The sequence below is a fragment of the Hypanus sabinus genome, chromosome 30 (genome assembly GCF_030144855.1).
Source record: "Hypanus sabinus isolate sHypSab1 chromosome 30, sHypSab1.hap1, whole genome shotgun sequence".
In the NCBI taxonomy this organism is placed as follows: Eukaryota; Metazoa; Chordata; class Chondrichthyes; order Myliobatiformes; family Dasyatidae; genus Hypanus; species Hypanus sabinus.
This window is the reverse complement of record NC_082735.1, coordinates 1,901,749-1,922,958: the sequence shown is the minus strand read 5'-3', so window position 1 is coordinate 1,922,958 and position 21,210 is coordinate 1,901,749. Positions and strand designations below refer to the sequence as shown.

At 41.0% G+C, this 21,210-nt stretch overlaps 1 protein-coding gene across 1 annotated transcript in view; it reads left to right on the top strand.

The window, feature by feature from the left end:
- Positions 1-21,210, top strand: part of LOC132383377 (adhesion G protein-coupled receptor B2-like) — a 1,046,509-nt gene that overhangs the window by 299,192 nt on the left and 726,107 nt on the right. Inside the window, exon 6 of the mRNA XM_059954264.1 lies at positions 17,541-17,705. Within this exon, the coding sequence (XP_059810247.1) occupies positions 17,541-17,705 (165 nt within the window). The remainder of the gene's footprint in view (positions 1-17,540; positions 17,706-21,210) is intronic.

Below are 21,210 nucleotides of genomic sequence, written 5' to 3'. Positions count from 1 at the left end.
ATATACATAAATGATCTGGATGATGGGGTGGTAAATTGGATTAGTAAGTATGCTGATGATACTAAGGTAGGAGGTGTTGTGGATAATGAGGTGGGTTTTCAAAGCTTGCAGGGAGATTTATGCCAGTTAGAAGAATGGGCTGAACGTTGGCAGATAGAATTTAATGCTGAGAAGTGTGAGGTTCTACATTTTGGCAGGAATAATCCAAATAGAACATACAGGCTAAATGGTAGGGCATTGAGGAATGCAGAGGAACAGAGAGATCTAGGAATAACAGTGCATAGTTCCCTGAAGGTGGAGTCTCATGTAGATAGGGTGGTGAAGAAGGCTTTTGGAACGCTGGCCTTTATAAATCAAAGCATTGAGTACAGAAGTTGGGATGTAATGTTAAAATTGTACAAGGCATTGGTAAGGCCAAATTTAGACTATTGTGTGCAGTTCTGGTCACCGAATTATAGGAAAGATAACAATAAATTAGAGAGAGTGCAGAGATGATTTACTAGGATGTTACCTGGGTTTCAGCACTTAAGTTACAGAGAAAGGTTGAACAAGTTAGGTCTCTATTCATTGGAGCGTAGAAGGTTGAGGGGGGATTTGATCAATGTATTTAAAATTTTGAGAGGGATAGATAGAGTTGACGTGAATAGGCTGTTTCCATTGAGAGTAGGGGAGATTCAAACAAGAGGACATGATTTGAGAGTTAGGGGGCAGAAGTTTAAGGAAAACACGAGGGGGTATTTCTTTACTCAGATAGTGATAGCTGTGTGGAATGAGCTTCCTGTAGAAGTAGTAGAGACCAGTTCAGTTGTGTCATTTAAGGTAAAATTGGATAGGTATATGGACAGGAATGGAGTGGAGGGTTATGGGCTGAGTGCGGGTAGGTGGGACTAGGTGAGAGTAAGAGTTCGGCATGGACTAGGAGGGCCGAGATGGTCTGTTTCCGTGCTGTGATTGTTATATGTTATATGTTACTCTTTTCACAAGATGCTGCCTGGCTGGCCTGCGGAGTTCCTCCAGAACTTTATGTGTCTGACTAGTAGTCTCTCGGAAAGGATTGTGCATCGTGAAGTGTCAATAGTTGCTGGATTTCTTAGCTGTCTAATGCTATGATTCTTTAAAACATCCAGTCATGCATTGCAAATGATCCAATCCAATGTGTGTCAATCTGATCACTGCTATTACCCGATCATGACCCATGATAGGCAACTGGAGCTATTTAGCTCCAAAGGTTCACTTGGAATCGCTCTCTTGCATATTTGTTACTTTTTTTTACAGTTGTTACTTTATTAATGAAATTGGTTCAGGTAGTTAACTGTCCTTATAGAGCTATGAAGTTGCATAACGGGAAATGGCCCCTTTGGCCCACCATTTCCATGCCAACCCTTTTGGTGTATCTGTACAATTCACTCCATTAGGAGAAAATCACTCTTATGTTTTTCCTATTCAAGTGTTTGTCTTGTAAACATCATGATTGCGTCTGGTTCCACTACTCTCTCTGATTGTTGTTACATGACCATGGTTTCGTTTACTGTGGGTGTCACCTGGATGAGGTGGGACTATGATGTCAGTATAACAAGCTGTGACAGACCGCTGGGACAATCAGAAAGAAAGAAGGAGAGAGAGAGAGAGAGAGAGAGAGAAAGAAAGTGGAAGTTTTTGGACCGCAAGCTGCTGGCAGTAGCTTGCTGCAACCATGGGTAAAGTCTAATACATTCCCTTGCCCAAAGGATTGGGTTGATTAACGGCACACAGTGCACATTGGATGTGTGACTGTCACTTTGTATGATCCATACGTGGATTTTGTTGGAGTATTCTGTGGCGATCACTTTTGTTAACTCTTACATGGTTTCATGTATGTTATGTGGTAACCACTTATGCTAAGGAATATTCCGTGACTGTCACCTTGTGATATTTGTCCGTGGATTTCGGGATGACTTGGTGGATAAGATCTTTGGTGACTGTTATTTCATTTTCCCAGTGGGGAACCTATGAAATTCTTGGTGATTGCCTCCTCTCTACATTTTAATATGGGTTTATCAGTCCCTCCCCTCACTTATTTCATGGATTACTGGCCCTTTCTAGTTTGCCATCTTAAGACTTTAAGAACTGTTCCTAAGTTTGACAGTTTAGGAGCCACACACACATAATACTGTTACTCCCTTTGTTTTCCATAAAAGAAAAGCTTGATCAATTATCGATGGTTGAAAGAAAAAATTAAATATAATAGAACTTGACATGATAAATTTATTCAATCCAAAAAATTTATGAAATTGAAACCATATTAATATTGTATGTTTAATTATTAGATTTATCATTTGTTTATTCAATTTAGTAAGTGCAAAGGGAAGTGCAGCCCCTAAAATAGAATCCAGTGAAAACCCCTGTACAGACTCCCGCTCGAGGTTCAATCCACCATGGACATAGAGTTTCATCCAACTCTTGTGTCCAAAACATTAAATATCGAATATTAATTGCCTAATAATAAAATCTAGGATTCGGCAAAGCCATACCGCCTTCCTTTTTTGATTTCTTTAGATATTTCTTACTTAACCTTGGATTTCTATTCTGCCATATATGAAGAAATTTTAGAATTAATAATATCAAAAAATATTTTGGGATGAAATTTCATACCACCTGAAATAGATACAGAAATTTAGGAAAAATAATCATCTTAATAGCATTAATTCGACCAATCAAAGATAAGGACATTAAGGACCATTTAGTATACAGTTGTTTAACATGATCAATTAAGGGTAAAAAATTAATTTTAAATAGATCTTTATGCATCTTAGTAATTTTAACACCCAAATAAATAAAATATTCAGTAAGCAATCTAAATGGTAATTGTCTATAAATTGTAACTGGCATATTTAACGGGAAAAGCACTCTCTTATTAAGATTCAATTTATAACCAGAAAAACTACTAAACTGAGCAAGTAGTGTTATTACTATTAAACAATTAGTATTGGCGCATGGCCTAGTGGGCAAGGCATTAGACTAGTAACCTGAAGGTCTCTGAAGGTCTCATCAGCTGAGGCAACGTGTTTGTATCCTTGAGCAAGGCACTTAACAACACATCGCTCTGCGATGTCACTGATGCCAAGCTGCATGGGTCCTAGTGCCCTTCCCTTGGACAACATCGGTGGTGTGGAGAGGGGAAGGCCTGCAGCTTGGGCAACTGCTGGTCTCCCATACAACCCTGCCCAGGCCTGCGCCCTGGAAACTCCAGGCCCAGATCCATGATCTCTCGAGACTGACAGATGCCACCACCAGTGTTATTACTACTGTATCTGCATATACTGATACCTAATATGTCCCATTCTCATGAATAATGCTAAATATCACAAAGAGCGATTGCCAAGGCTCTTATCCAGGGCAATATCAAACAGTAAAGGGCTTAAAGGACAGCCCTGTCTAATACCTCAAAAAGGCCTAAAAAAGGGGATCTCTGATTATTGATAAACACAGCAGCCAAAGGTGTATGATATATCAATCGAATCCAAGATATAAATTTTGGGCTAAAATTAAATTTCTCAAGTATATTAAACACATATTCCCATTCAAGTCTGTCAAACACCTTCCTGGCGTCAAGCGAAATAACACATTCTAGAGTATTAGATGAAGTAGAGTATACAATGTTCATTAACCTCCTAACATGAAAATGTCAATAATGATTTTAATAAATCCTGTATGATCCTCGGAGACAATTTGTGGCAATACCTTCTCTAATCTAATTGCTAATACTTTGGAAAAGAGTTTGGAGTCCACATTCAACAAAGATATAGGTTTGTATGATACACATTCAGTAGGATCTTTGTCTTTTTTAGGAATTAAAGAAATCGATGCTTCATAAAAGGATTGTGGTAATTTACCTACAAATAAAGTATCTTTTAAAATTCTACATAACCAGGGAGAAAGTAAATCTGAAAAAGATTTTAAAAATTCAACTGTATGCCCATCTGGGCCAAGTGCATTACCAAAGTTCATCGAAAAAATTGCTTTCTTTATTTCCTCTTCAGTAATAGATGCATCTAATGCTAAGCAGTCATCAGCTGGTAGTTTCAGAATAATCAGTTTCTGTAAAAATTCAAGCATTATGATAGGATCATCAGGAAATTCTGATTGGTATAAATTGGTATAAAATTCTTGAAAAGATTTATTAATTTCATCATGGTCAATCATCAAAATACCATCCCATCTATGAACTTTATTAATCTGACATTTCACCAAAGCAGCTTTCAATTGGTGAGCCAATAATTTACCCAATTTATCACCATGCATATGAAATTGACAGTTAGTTTTAAGTACTTGATTTTCAATCGGGGATGTTAAGAACAAATTACTTTGCATCTGAACTTCAACTCTCTCTTTATAAAGCTCCAGACTGGGAGCAATAGAATTTTTTTTATCAATTTCTTTAATCTTATAAACTGATGTAAGTTTTTCACTATTAATTTGTTTTTTCAATCCAGCAGAGTATGAAATAATTTGCCCACAGATATATACTTTAAAGGTATCCCATAATATCCCACTGGAAATTTCTTCCATTCAATTAGTTGAAAAGGAAAATGCAATATGTACTTTAATGAAAATAACAAAATTTAAATCCTGAAGCAAAATAGAGTTGAACCACCATTGTTGAACTGATAATTTCAAGTGTGTATGATCAGAAATGGTGATTGCATCATACTCACAGGCAGTAACAGACAAAGCTAATTCAGAATCAATAAAGGAGTAATCAATTTTAGAGTAATTTTGATTATACATGAGAAAAGAAAGTGAACTCTATCATTAGGATGTAAAAACCTCCAAAGTTCTAAAATTTCCGAGTCAACTAAAAGGGAGTTCATAACAGTAGCAGATTTGTTTCAGAGTAGCTGATTGGGCACAGACAGAGAACAATTAAAATCTCTGCCCATTATTAACATATATTCATTTAAGTTGGGAAGAGATACAAATAAGTGCCTGAAGAATTCAGAATAGTCAGTGTTTGCTGCATAAACATTAACCAAAATTACTTTTTGTGAACCAGTAATTAATAGAAATCTACCATATGGGTCTGAGATTGTATCATAATGAACAAATGAGATTGGATAGTCTATAAGAATGGAAACCCATTTCACTTTGGTTGATGAGTTAGAATGAAACTGTTGCCTTTTACAAAACCTAAAGAAATGCTGATTATCCTCCTTCCTCACATGAGCCTCCTGCGCAAAAATAATCTGAGCATTCAATCTATGAAAAACTTCAAAAATCTTCTTCCATTTAATTGGATGATTCAAACCATTTGTGTTCCATGAAACAAAGTTAATAATATTGTCCATTTTCCTTTAATAAACCATATAGCATGTAAAGGGTTAACCATATTACATAGAAAACTCATGAATCAGGAAGAGGAAAAAAAGTTTAAAGAGGAACTGGAAGTTACGACAATACAGACACTTTTGTAGTTTCAGATCAGCCCAAATGAAAAATACTAAACTAAAATTATCCCCCCCCCCACAAAGACCTGAAACCTGGCCAATTGACAGCCAGAGAACTATATAAGAACCTCCCTACCCTCATTTCTCTTGACGGCAAGCTTCCAAGTTAAAAATTTTTTAAAAAGCACCCATAGCCAAACATTGCAAAAGGAATGCCAAACACAAGTTAAGTGAAAAAAACACCCATTGGCAGACCATTTTAAAAGACAGGGGGTCTTAAAAAATGAAGCATAATACAAGCATTACACATAGTACCAGGAGAATCAGCTCAAGGGCAAGGCTCTACAAACTTAAAATGTCCGAATCTATAAGCTGGTTATTAGCTAATAAACCAGATGTATACAAACATAAAGGAACAGTAAATTTATTAAACATCCGAGCTCAAACAATGTTACTTGAGAAATTCTTGTGCGTCATCCACGGATTTAAACCATTTAAATGATTTATCAGGCAGAACAACTCTTAAGCGAGCAGAGCCGGTTGGAAATTCCTTTGATATAATTCCAACATCACCAACTTAAAACACATTCTTTCTTGCATTCCCTCAACACAATAATCTTCACCCAGACAAAACTTAAGACTTTGATGTTGAATACTTCCTTTCCGATGAGCAATTCGAATTAAGTGCTCCTTAGTACTCACGCAGTGAAATCGAAGAATCACAGAGCGCAGTTTTAACTCTTCTGACAGTTTTGGTCTTAATGCCCGATGTGCATTCAGGAAGAGAAGAAAAATCTCCAAGCCAAAGACCTCCATTAAGAATTGAGAAAAAAATTTAGGAAGATCCCCGCTCTCAATGTCTTCACTGAGTCCTAATATTCGCAAATTTTGTCTGCGACTACAACTCTCCAAATCAATAATCTTGGCTTTATACTGCTCCGATGTATGAGTAGTCAAATTTAATTTCTTTTCCAAAGAATTCAGTCTGGAATCTCTTTGTTTCCCAGCTTCAGTAAGCTCTGAAATTTGCCATTGCTGTTTTTCGTTCTCCTTTTCAAGTGCTTCCAATTCACCTTCGTTCTCCTTTAACATTACTTCCAAAGCAGCGAATCTCTTGTTGAGTTTTTCATCCAATAAATTCAAGAGAGCCTGCAAAGTGAGTTGAGGCTGTTTAGGTTGTTCGAAGACTCCTTCTTTCTTCCTGTTTCCATTACCGATTTCCTTGCCTTCGGCTAATGCCTTTCTTCCTCTGCTAGTCATTTTTGTCGATTAAAATTCAAAATTCAAACATATAAAGGTGTTAAAAACACTTTGATATAGGTAACAAAAAGATGGTAAGGGGATTGAAAAATGACCGGAGCAGAGACAAAATGTGACCTACTCCAGCTAGCGCCGCCAAGAGAGTCTTATATACCTATATCAGATCTCCATTTAGCCTCTTTTTCCCTAGTGGAAACAAGTCTGAGCTATGCAGTCAATCCCAATAATGTAACATCTCCAGTTCAGCCAATATCCTGGTAAATCTCCTCTGCATTCTCTGCAAGGTGTTCCCTAATTTTTTTAATGCCATGAACCCTGCCATTAACCAAGAGTTATCATGTCCCAACAATTATATTCTTGCTCCAACCTATGAAGGCAAGCATGCCGTGTGCCACCTTCACCACCCTATCCCCTGTTGACTTTCAGGGAACTATAGACTCGAATGCCAATGTTCCTCAATCTGTTCTTGTGGTACACTACAGGATGCATTTATAGTCACAAAAACATCCTCCCAGTCCATTCCTGTGTCCAATTATCCAGCTTGTGCTGAATTCCATGTGTTGTGCTTTCATCTCTTGAACCATGTAAACCATGGCAGTGAGTTGTCACTGTTCATACTTGCAAAGGCAAAGAAAGTGGAGAATTCAGCCAAATATCCTTTCAACACTCAACTAATCTCATTGATTAATTACAGTAATTTCAAAATTCACAATGCGTGATACACTCATTACATAAATTACATACTGTACACATCCTCTTCATTCATTATGTTAAAGAGTACCACGTCCACAAATTTACTATAAAGAACAGATGTAATATGTAATTTAAGTGCACCTTGATGAGTTTATCATGTACTGTGGAGTAGGAATACCTCAACTGTATATGGGCTAGTTTTATGGATCAACACACACAAAATGCTGCTGGAACACAGCAGGCCAGGCAGCATCTGTAGGAAGAAGCACTGTCAATGTTTCGGGCCGAGACCCTTCGTCAGGACTAACTGAAAGGAAAAGTAGTAAGAGATTTGTAAGTAGTGGGGAGAGGGGGAAATGCAAAATGATAGGAGAAGACTGGAAGGGGTAGGGTGAAGCTAAAAGCTGGAAAGGTGATTGGCAAAAGGGATACAGAGCTGAAAAAGGGAAAGGATCATGGGACGGGAGGCCTAGGGAGAAAGAAAGGAGGAGGAGAGCACTAGAGGGAGATGGAGAACAGGCAGCGTGAAGGGCAGAGAGAGAACAAAAAGGGCAGGGGGGAGAAAATAAATAAATCAGGGATGGGATAAGATAGGGAGGAGGGGCATTAACGGAAGTTAGAGAAGTCAATGTTCATGTCATCAGGTTGGAGGCTACCCAGCCGGTATATAAGGTGTTGTTCCTCCAACCTGAGCATGGCTTCATCTTGACAGTAGAGGAGGCCTTAGATAGACATATCAGAATGGGAAATTAAAATGTGTGGCCATTGGGAGATCCTGCTTTCTCTGGCGGACAAAGCGTAGGTGTTCAGCAAAATGGTCTCACAGTCTGCGTTGGGTCTCACCAATATATAAAAGGCCGCACCTGGAGCACCGGATGCAGTATACCACACCAGCTGACTCACAGGTGAAATGTCGCCTCACCTGGATGGACTATCTAGGGCCCTGAATGGTGGTACCATAGAACCATAGAACACTACGGCACAGTACAGGCCCTTCAGCCCTTGATGTTATGCCAACCCATATAATCCTTAAAAAAAAGTACTAAACCCACACTACCCCATAACCCTCCATTTTTTTTTCATCCATGTGACTGTCCAAGAGGCACTTAAATACCCCTAATGTTTTAGACACCACCATCCCTGGCAAGTCATTCCAGGCACTCACAACCCTCTGTGTAAAAAACTTAGCCCTGATGTCTCCCCTAAACTTCCTTCCCTTAATTTTGTACCTCTGCCTATGTAATTATGTACCTATGGTGAGAGAGGAAGTGTAAGGGCAACTGTAGCACTTGTTCCACTTACAAGGATAAGTGCCAGGAGGAAGATCAGTGGGAAGGGATAGGAGGACAAATGGACAAGGGAGTCATGTAGGGAGCGATCCCTGTGGAATGCAGAAAGGGGGGGAGGGAAAGATGTGCTTGGTAGTGGGATTATATTGGAGATGGCAGAAGTTATGGAGAATTATACGTTAGACCTGGAGGCTGGTGGGGTGGTAGGTGAGAACAAGGGGAACCCTATCCTGAGTGAGGTGGCGGGAGGATGGGGTGAGGGCAGATGTGCAAGAAATGGGAGAGATGCATTTGAGAGCAGAGTTGATTCTGGATGAAGGGAAGCTCCTTTGTTTAAAAAAGGAAGACATCTCCTTCGTCCCGGAATGAAAAGCCTCATCCTGAGAGCAGATGCAGAGGAGACGGAGGAATTGTGAGAAGGGGATGGCATTTTTGCAAGAGACAGGGTGGGAAGAGGAATAGTCCATTGGTTGAAAAACCAACTACAGACCATATTAGATTGGTTGTGTGTAATGTGAAGTACTTACTTAGCAGTCTTACGTGAGGTCCCTTGAGGAGCAGTGACCAAAATTGAATCTTTCATTAAGATGGAAAGTTATATAATGAATTATTAAGGTCCTAAATATACATAGAAACATAGAAAACCTACAGAACAATACAGGCCCTTCGGCCCACAATGCTGTGCTGAACTTTAGAAATTACCTAGGGTTACCCATAGCCCTTATTTTCATAAGCTCCTTCTACCTATCCAGGAGTCTCTTAAAAGAGCCTATCGTATCCGCCCCCACCAGTGTTGCTGGCAGCCCATTCCACGCACTCACCACTTTCTGCATAAAAAACTCTGTACCTGCTTCCAAGCACCTTAAAACTGTGCCCTCTAAATAAAGGAAAGTATAATGAAAGTAGGCTGAAATATATTGGTGAATGTTATTTATGAGATTGACAAGAGAAAATATTTAAGAGGCATGTGGATGAACTATATTTTTTATTCCTATTTTAGACAGAAATATAAACTGGAGAGTTAGATGGCCAACAAGGGAAATTCACAATAGTATTGATCGAAGTAGAAGACATAAAGCAGTGAACCTATGTCCTAGGATAAGTTTAGGACACAGCAAAGAAGGTTCAAGGGATTAATTAAGTGAGGGAAAATAGACACAAGAGTCAACTTGCATGAAACATAAAGGCTGATTTTAAAAGCTTCTACATGGAGACAAAAATAGTGAAAACAATTTTTGGATTCTGGTGTTTAAATCTAAAGCTCTTTCAGAGGTCAGAAAAGAGGAATAAAACTTGTTGCTTCACGATCATCTGATTATGAGTGGATAGAACAAAGAAACAAACAGGAACAGAACAGTGATAGAGGTCTCTGAGATGAGACAGGCAAAGAATATAGGAACAGAGCAGTGGTAAAGGTCTGTGAGATGAGAGAGGCAAAGAAAAAAGGAACAGGCAACAAACAGGAAGAGAACAGTGATACAGGACTGTGAGCTGAGACAGGCAAAGAAACAAACAGGAACACAACAGTGATAGTGGTCTGTGAGATGAGACAGGCAAAGAAAACAGGAACCGAAAAGTGACAGATGCCTGTGAGATATGACAGGCAAAGAAAGAAACATTAACAGAACAGTGATAGAGGGCAGTGGTAGACATCTGTGAGATGTGACAGGCAAAGATACAAACAGGATCAGAACAGTGATAAACGTCTGTGAGGTGAGACGGGTCAAGAATCAAACAAGAGCAGAAAAGTGGGAAAAATCTGTGAGATGAAAGAGGCAAACAAAACAGGAACAGAACAGGGCTAGATGTCTGTGAGATGAGACAGGCAAAGAAACACAAACAGAAAAGTGATGGATTCTGTGAGATGAGACAGACAAAGAAAACAGGAACAGAACAGGGATTGAGGTCTGTGAATTGAGAGAGGCAAATAAAACAGGAAGTGAACAGTAGTAAAGATCTGTGAGATGAAAGAGGAAAAGAAAACAGGAACAGAACTGTGCTAGAGGTCTGAGAAGAGAGATGCAAAGAAAACAGGAACAGAAAAGAGATAGAGATCTGTGAGATGAGACAGGCAAAGAAAACAGATACAGAAAAGTGTTAGACGTCTGTGAGATGGGACAGGCAAAGAAAGAATCAGGAACAGAACAATGATAGAGGTCCGTGAGATGAGACAGGCAGGCAAAGAAACAGGAACACAACAGTGATACAGTCAGCACTCCTTATCCACAGGGGATTGGTTCCGGGTCCCCCCGTCGATACCAAAAAATGCGGTTGCCCAAATCCCTTATTTAACCTGACTCAGTGTGGTGGTCTTTAGGACCCAGCTGAACCCCAGAGCTTATTTATCCTGTCTTAGTGCAGTGGACTTTAGGACCCGGCACAGCTCTGAATTTGCACTGTTTCTGTTCACAAAAATAATCACGATCACGACTGAAAATAAAGTGAAAGTAATAAAGCGATCAGAAAGAGGTGAAACGCCATCGGTCATTGGAAAAGTGTTAGGCTACAGTCAGTCAACGATCGGGACAATGTTAATGGAACATGTGAAAGGCCCTGCCCTGACGAAAGCTACAATTATTCCTAAGCAATGCAGTGGTTTAATTATTGAAATACATATGTTCCTTAAGTGTTTGTTGTGCATAGAGAAGTAATATATATACTAAGACAAACATTTGACTAACTGACGCTAAATAATACCAGATGTACCTGTTCTGACTTAAAGACGGACTCAGGAACGGAACTTGTTCATAACCCAGGGACTACCTGTACTTTTAAATTATCTCTAGATTACTTATAATACCTAATACTATGTAAATAGTTGTTATACTGTACTGTTTAGGGAATAATGACAAGAAAAAATAGTCTGTACATGCTCAGATAACGAGTGCTGAGAGAGAACATCCGGGTTTTCCTGATCCGCGGTTGGTTGAATCCACACATGTGGAACCCATGGATAAGGAGGGCCGACCATAGTCATCTCTGAGGTGAGACAGGCAAAGAAAACAGGAGTAGAAAAGTGGAAATGATCTGTGAGATGAAAGAGGCAAACAAAACAGGAACAGAACAGGGCTAGATGTCTGTGAGATGAGACAGGCAAAGAAACAGGAACAGAGCAGTGATGGAGGTCTGTGAGATAAGACAAGCAAAGAAGCAGACAGCTGTCTAGCATAGAACAGATATTTTATGCCACAGAGAGAATTAAATAGTCCATTCAAATATATAGATAAGAATTAAACAATTAGAAAGCACTTATTTCATACTGCAATACCAAGTTAACCTATGAGAAAGCAATTAGTTAAATACTGCAGGACAAAGAAGCTTCTAGAGTTTTCCAGAAATAAACTTTGTATACTCACTAGAAACATAGCATGCACAATGCATGCCCTTATACCCACAAAGTTGTGCTGAACATGCCCCTACCTTAGAAGTTACCAGGCTTACCTATAGCCTTCTATTTTCCTCCATGTACCATGTACCTATCCAATAGTCTCTTAAAAGACCCTGTTGTATCCGCCTCCACCACTGTTGCCAGCAGCCCATTCCACGCAATCACCAGTCTCTGAGTAAAAAACTTATGCCAGACATCTCCTCTATACCTACTCCCTGTTCTCTTGTGGCAACTATTTCAGCTCTGGGAAAAAGCCTTTGACTATCCACACGATCAATGCCTCTCATCATCTTATACACCTCTATCAGGTCACCTCTCATACTCTGTCACTCCAAGATGAAAAGGCCGAGTTCACTCAACCTATTCTCATTAGGCATGCTCCCCAATCCAGGCTTATCCAGGGTACGTTATCAAATGCCTTGTTGAAATCTATATAGACTACATCTACTGTTCTTCCTTCATCAACATGTTTAGTCACATCCTCAAAAAACTTCAATCAGGCTCGTAAGGCTGGACCTGCCCTTGACGAAGCCATGCTGACTATTCCTAATCATATTATACCTCCCCAAATGTTCATAAATCCTGGCCCTCAGGATCATCTTCATCAACTTACCAACCACTGAGGTATAAGACTCACTGGTCTATAATTTCCTGGGCTATCTCTACTCCCATTCTTGAATAAGGAACAACATTCACAACCCTCCAATCCTCCAGAACCTCTCCAGACCACATTGATGATGCAAAGATTATCGCCAGAGGCTCAGCAATCTTCTCCCTTGCCTCCCACAGTAGCCTAGGGTACATCTCATCCAGTCCCGGTAACTTGATGCTTTGCAAAAGCTTCAGCATGTCCTCTTTCTTAATATTTACATGCTCAAGCTTTTCAGTCAAATGCAAGTCATCACTACAATCACCAAGATCCTTTTCCATGGTAAATACTGAAGTAAAGTATTCATTAAGTACCTCTGCTATTTTGTCGTACTTGACAGGACCTATTGTTTCACATCTTATTCTCTTGCTCTTCACATAATTGTAGAATGCCTTGGGGTTTTCCTTAATCCTGCCTGTCAAGGTCTTCTCATGGCCCCTTCTGGCTCTCCTAATTTCCTTTTTAAGCTCCTTCCTGTTAGCTTTACAATCTTCTAGATCTCTAACATTACCTAGCTCTCTGAACATTTTGTTAACTTTTCTTTTCTTCCTGACGAGATTTATTACAGCCTTTGTACACCATGGTTCCTGTACTCTACCATAACTTCCCTGTCTCATTGGAACGTACCTATACAGAACTCCACACAAATATGCCCTGAATATTTGCCACGTTTCCCTGAGTACATCTGTTTCCAATTTCAGCTTCCAGTTTCCTGCCTGATAGCCTCATAATTCCCCTTACTCCAATTAAACACTTTCCTAACTTGTCTGTTCCTATCCCTCTCTAATGCTATGGTAAAGGAGATAGAGTTGTGATCACTATCTCCAAAATGCACTCCCACTGAGAGACCTGACACCTGACCAGGTTCATTTCCCAATACCAAATCAATACAGCCTCTGCTCTTGTAGGCTTATCAACATATTGTGTCAAGAAACCTTGCTGAACACACCTAACAAACCACCCCATCTAAACCCCTTGCTTTAGGGAGATGCCAATTGATATTCAGGAAATTAAAATCTCCCATGACAGCTCTACTATTATTACACCTTTCCAGGATCTGTTCCCCTACTGATCCACGCTCTAACCTCATCCGCTTAGTTCACAACACTAGAGGCATATTAAACTGTTATAAACATATAAAAACTACCTGTTAAACTGAAAGGAAAATGAAAATTAAGCAGTCTAATATAAGAATGAAACAGTTGAATGCAATAAACTGCACGGCCTTCATTGTCAGAAAGAGTCACAAAAGCAGGTCTTGTGTCAAGATATCCAGCATACCTTTTGTCCTTCTGACTAATCCCATTTGTCCACATTAGGACTATGTCCTTATATTACATAGATCATAGAATAGTACAGCACAGTAGAAGCCCTTCAGCCCACAATGTTGTGCAAACCCTTAAACCCTGCCTCCCATCTATCCCCCACCTTAAATTCCTCCATATACCTGTCTAGTAGTCTCTTAAGTTTCATTAGTGTATCTGCCTCCACCACTGACTCAGACAATGCACTCCATGCACTAACCACTCTGAGTACAAAACTTTCCTCTAATATCCCCCTTGAACTTTCCATCCCTTACCGCAAAGCCATGTCCTCCTGTACTGAGCAGTGGTGCCCTGGGGAAGAGGCGCTGCCTGTCCACTCTATCTATTCCTCTTAATATCTTGTACACCTCTATCACGTCTCCTCTTATCCTCCTTCTCTCCAAAGAGTAAAGCCCTAGCTCCCATAATCTCTGATCATAATGCATACTCTCTAAGCCAGGCAGCATCCTGGTAAATCTCCTCTGTACTCTTTCCAATGCTTCTACATCCTTCCTATAGTGTGGCGACCAGAACTGGACACAGTACTCCAAGTGTGGCCTAACAAGAGTTTTATAGAGCTGCATCATTACATCGCCACTCTTAAACTCTATCCCTCGACTTATGAAAACTAACACCCCATAAGCTTTCTTAACTACCCTATCTAACTGTGAGGCAACTTTCAGGGAACTGTGGTCATGTACCCCAGATCCCTCTGCTCCTCCACACTCCCAAGTATCCTGCCATTTACTTTGTACTCTGCCTTGGAGTTTGTCCTTCCAAAGTGTACCACCTCAGACTTCTCCAGGTTGAACTCCATCTGCCACTTCTCAGCCCACTTCTGCATCCTATCAATGTCTCTCTGCAATCTTCGACAATCCTCTATACTATCCACAACACCACCAACCTGTGTGTCGTCTGCAAACTTGCCAACCCACCCTTCTACCCCCACATCCAGGTTGTTAATAAAAATCATGAAAGTAGAGGTCCCAGAACTGATCCTTGTGGGACACCACTAGTCACAACCCTCCAATCTGAATGTATTCCTTCCACCACGACCCTCTGCTTTCTGTAGGCAAGCCAATTCTGAATCCACCCGGCCAAACTTCCCTGGATCCCATGCCTTCTGACTTTCTGAATAACCCTACCATGTGGAACCTTGTCAAATGCCTTACTAAAATCCATGTAGATCACATCCATTGCACTACCCTCATTTATATGCCTGGTCACCTCCTCAAGGAACTCTATCAGGCTTGTTAGGCACAATCTGCCCTTCACAAAGCCATGCTGACTGTCCCTGATCAGACCATGATTCTCTAAATGCCCATAGATCCTACCTCTAAAAATCTTTTCCAACAACTTTCCCACCACAGACATATAGCTCACTGGTCTATAATTACCTGGACTATCCCTACTACTTTTTTTGAACAAGGGGACAACATTTGCCTCCCTCCAATGTTCTAGTACCATTCCTGTGGACAACGAGGACATAAAGATCCCAGCCAGAGGTTCAGCAATCTCTTCCCTCGCCTTGTGGAGCAGCCTGGGGAATATTCCGTCAGGTCCCGGGGACTTATTCATTCTAATATCTTTTAACAACTCCAACACTTCTTCTCCAGAACATCAATCTCACTCATATTGTCCTCACCACCATCAAGTTCCCTTTCATTCATGAATACAGAAGAGAAGTATTCAGTGAGGACTCCTGTCATCCTTTTGTTCTTCACATAATTGAAGAATGCCTTGGGGCATCCTTTGCACCAAGGCCTTCTCATGCCTGCTTCTTGCTCTCCTCAGCCCCTTTCTTGCTACCCTATATTCCTCAATAGACCCATCTAAATGTTGCTTTATTAAGTATATATCTTAATTGTTTATTAATTAATTAATCATACATCATTCCACTACCTCCACTGGCAGTGCATTCCAGATATCATCCACTCTCCATGTTAAAAAATTTAACCCTCAGATCTGACAAAAAACTCTTTCTTCTGGAGTTGCAGCTTTACAGGACCCTGGTCAGACCCCACTTGGAGTACTGTGCTCAGTTCTGGTCGCCTCAATACAGGAAGAATGTGGAAGCCATGGAAAGGGTGCAGAGGATATTTACAAGGAATTTGCCTGGATTGGGGAGCATGCCTTATGAGAATAGATTGAGTGAACTTGGCCTTTTCTCCTTAGGGCAACGGAGGGTGAGAGGTGACCTGATAGAGGTGTATAAGATGATGAGAAGCATTGATTGTGTGGAGAGTCAGAGGCTTTTTCCCAGGGCTGAAATGGTTGCTACAAGAGAACACAGGTTTAAGGTGTTGGGGAGTAGGTATAGTGGAGATATCAGGGGTAAGTTTTTTTACTCAGAGAGTGGTGAGTGTGTGGAATGGGCTGTCGGCATAGGTGGTGGAGGCAGATACGACAGGGTCTTTTAAGAGCCTTTTGGATAGGTACATGGAGCTTAGAAAAATAGAGGGTTATAGGTAAGTCTAGTAATATCTAAGGTTGGGACATGTTCGGCACAACTTTGTGGGCCAAAGGGCTTGTATTGTGCTGTAGATTTTCTATGTTTCTAACCTTAAGTTATCTTCTTACTTTTGATATCACTCTCTTAGAAAAATCTTTTTGACTTCCTGCCTTATTTATACCTCTCATTATTTTATGCCTTCAATCTTCTTCGCTCAAATGAAAATAAACCCAGCCCATCCGATCACTTCACCACCAAATTCCTCCAATCCATTGTGTTGAATCTCCTCGCATTAGGGTTAGTACTCCTCTGTACTCTATCCAAAGCAAACGCATTGAACAAAGAAACAGCAGGCCAATTGAACAATAAATTAGGAGAGAAATAATCTCAAGAAATGTTAGATAATACAGAAGAGTGCAGCTCAGGACTAATTAAAATAGCAATTACGCACCTACCTAAATGGATCCCTTCTCCCTAAACAATGCCCACATCACTCCATTATATGACATTCATGTGTCGATCTAAGAACCCCTTAACTTGTTCTTTTAAATGCAGGAAGCTTCCTTTTCCTTCCAGTCAAGCTGCTGGCAGCATCCCTAGGGAAATACATTTTAGACTGATGTAATTTTTCTTTGATCTGAAACATTTCACAATGCACAAAGTGCTGTGGGTGTTCAACAGATGAGGTACCATATATAAAGGGGAACGCTCAGTTAACATTTCAGGTCTGAATCCTTCATCTGGTCCAGAAATATTTACTATGATCTTTTTTTTTCTCTGTCCACAGATTCAGTCTGACCTCCTGATGAATTGTTTAGGTTTTATTTATTTTCAGCATTGCCAATTTTTTTTTCTTTGTAAAATTTAGTTGCTCTACTTTTGTTGAAACAGCATTTGGTGCACTGCCTGTCGGAAGTGTGCTGGATTTCATTTTCAGGCATTCAAACTTCACTTGATTATTATGCTTTCAGATTTGTTGTTGAGCAACATGGAATCTTAAAAAATAGAAATTGTTGGTTGTGGTCAAAGACTGCTGCTACAGTTGTAGACAAATGATTTAATTATATTTTATTTTTTTTAAGCTGAAGGCAAATGGGGTCCATGGAACCACTGGAGTTTGTGTTCCAAGACATGTGACAGTGGTTGGCAAAGGCGCTTCCGGATGTGTAAAGGGACAAGCGTCAAAGGTTATCCATGTGAAGGATCAGGGGAAGAAGTCAGGACATGCAATGAGAAAAGATGCCCAGGTGAGGAAAACTATATCTCAAAATAATTTGTACAATGATATAACTTATGATTTATTTTCTCTGCATATTTCCTTTCATCCTTTTCCGTTCACAAAGATGGTTTCTATCTCAAAGTCTAAAGGAGTGCAGAGTCAAGGAAACAGTTGCCAAATTCTATATGAAATCCAGTCTGGCAGGAATCCCTGATGCATTTTAAGGAGTGGATTTATTTTAAGAACTCAGTTAGTTTTCTCTACCCCAGGTTCCCTTACAAACACCATAGTCATTGATTTTAAATAGCTTACTTTGGTGGAATGAAGCAAAATGAATAAAATATCTAGCAGGGTAGATAGAATCTTTGGAGAAAGGAAGTAAGCTGAGATTTAAGTGGCACCATCTTCTTTGTATTTGTGGAGTGGTATTAAAAATCTAGAACTTGGAAGAAATCATTTGAAAGTGAAGTGCTAGTGATGAACGTTAGCTTCTGGAACGTTTGTCCTAAAGGGGTGGCAAAGTCTTGGAAGGTTTTTAAGGTACAGAGAGATAGATGCATAAAGTGCTTGGGGTGAATGTGGTTAGATAAGAACATGAAGCTGAAGTTAAGGGCTATGTGACCTACTTCTACTCCTTATTTGTCAATTACAGTATCTGTATCTCAACTGCTCCCAAGGGTAATGTTTCTGGAGACTATAGTTTTCAACATCGGGGATGACAGAAGTCGTACTCCCGTGGAGTGATGCATCTGCCTGTGGAGATCAAGGCCACTGATATGTGAAGTCCTTAGCTTGTCATTCACTCCAGATCACAGCTGCTAATTTATGTGACATTTCACATTTTGATGAGATAATATTATAGGTCTTCCAAACAGTCGGCAAGGAACAAATGCAAGAGGAGATCACTGTGAGGTGTAGTAATAATACGGTTGTAATAGTAGGTGATTTTAACTTTCTTAATATTGGCTGAGACCCATAGTGCTAAGAAACTTTTTCTTTCATTTGGAGAAGGGAGTCGGAGGATCAGAACGGGAGTGCAGCAGGAGCCATCTTGATTTTTTCTTATTCTCATCCGAGTTAAGAGAGGCGGGACTGCGCAGGCGTGTGACGGCAGGCAGTGAAGCAGGGAAGATTTAAAATGGACACAGCCTTATACAGTGGGCAGCATCGGTTGCAGGCAGTGGAGTGAGCCGGGAGCAGAGTGAAGGCTTAAGGGCTTGGGCTCAACGGAGTTAGGCAGAAGCGGGCAAGGCAAGGTAGGTTTAGGTTTCAGTTTTTCCTGTTATTTGAGAAAAGGGGAAGTATGAGTGTGAGGGCAGCTTGCTGTTCTCGGAGGCGGATGTGGGAGGTCCTGGAGTCTCCTAGCCTCCCAGAAGTCCACATCTGCACCAGGTGCACCGAGCTGCAGCTCCTAAGGTACCGCGTTAGGGAACTGGAGCTGCAGCTTGATGACCTTTGTCTGGTCAAGGAGAGTGAGGAGTTGATAGAGAGGAGTTATAGGCAGGTGGTCACACCGGGGCCACAGGAGGCAGACAGGTGGGTCACAGTTAGGAGGGATAAGGGGAAGAATCAGGTACTAGAGAGTTCCCCAGTGGCTGTACCCCTTGAAAATAAGTACTCCTGTTTGAGCACTGTTGGGGGAGACAGCCTACCTGGGGGAAGCAACAGTAACCATGTGTCCGGCACAGAGTCCAGCCCTGTAGCTCAGAAGGGTAGGGAAAGGAAGGGGAAGGTAGTAGTAATAGGGGACTCGATAGTTAGGGGGTCAGATAGGCAATTCTGTGGACGCAATCAGGAGACCCGGATGGTAGTTTGTCTCCCTGATGTTTCTGATCGCAACCAAGATAACCTGAAGTGGGAGGGTGAGGAACCAGAGGTCGTTGTACATATAGGTACCAATGACATAGGTAGGAAAAAGGAAGAGGTCCTGTAAGGAGAATATAGGGAGTTAGGAAGGCAGTTGAGAAGAGGGACCACAAAGGTAGTAATCTCAGGATTACTTCCTGTGCCACATGACAGTGAGAGTAGGAATGGAATGAGGTGGAAGATAAATGTGTAGTGGAGGGATTGGAGCAGGGGGCAAGGATTCAAGTTTCTGGATCATTGGGACCTCTTTTGGGTCAGGTGTGACCTGGACAAAAAGGATGGGTTACACTTGAATCCTAGGGGGACCAATATCCTGGTGGGGAGATTTGCTAAGGCTACTACAGAGTCTTTAAACTAGAATGGTTGGGAGGTGGGAATCAATTTGAAGAGACTAGGGGAGAGGAGGTTAGTTCACAAACAGAGAAAGCTAGTAGACAGTGTGTGAGGGAGGATAGGCAGGTGATAGAGATGGGGAGTGTTCAGACCAAAGATGTAGGGGAGAAGGAAGAAAAAGATAATAAAGTTAATAGACAATAGATGCAGAAGTAGACCATTCGGCCCCTCCAGTCTGCACCGCCATTCTGAGATCATGGCTGATCATTCACTATCAATACCCAGTCCCTGCCTTGTCCCCATATCCCTTGATTCCCCTATCCATCAGATATCTATCCAGCTCCTTCTTGAAAGCATCCAGAGAATTGGCCTCCACCGTCTTCCAAGGCAGTGCATTCCACACCTCCACAACTCTCTGGGAGAAGAAGCTCTTCCTCAACTCTGTTTTAAATAACTGACCTCTTATTCTCAATCCATGCCCTCTGGTACTGGACTCTCCCAACATCTGGAACATATTTCCTGCCTCAATCCTATCAAATCCTTTAATTATCTTAAACGTTTCAATCAGATCCCCTCTCAATCTCCTCAATTCCAGCGTGTACAAGCCCAATCTCTCCAATCTCTCTGCGTAAGACAGCCCTGCCATCCCAGGAATCAACCTAGTGAATCTACGCTGCACTTCCTCAATTGCCAGAATGTCCTTCCTTAAACTTGGAGACCAAAACTGTACACAATATTCCAGGTGTGGTCTCACCAGGGCCCTGTACAAATGCAAAAGAACATCCTTGCTCTTGTATTCAATTCCCCTTGTAACAAAGGCCAACATTCCATTTGCCCTCTTCACTGCCTGTTGCACTTGCTCATTCACCTTCATTGACTGGTGAACTAGGACTCCTAGGTCTCTTAGCATTTCTCCCTTACCTAACTCGACACCGTTCAGACAATACTCTGCCCTCTTGTTCCAGCTTCCAAAGTGGATAACTTCACATTTATTCACATTGAATGACATCTGCCAAGTATCTGCCCACTCACTCAGCCTATCCAAGTCTCCCTGTATTCTCCTAACGTCCTCTTCGCATGTCACACTGCCACCCAGTTTAGTATCGTCAGCAAACTTGCTGATATAGTTTTCAATGCCCTCATCTAAATCATTGACATAAATCGTAAAGAGCTGTGGTCCCAATACAGAGCCCTGTGGTACCCCACTAGTCACCTCCAGCCAGTCTGAGAAACACCCATTCACTGCTACACTTTGCTTTCTATCTGCCAACCAGTTTACTATCCATGTTGAAACCCTGCCCCCAATGCCATGAGCTCTGATTTTACTCACCAAT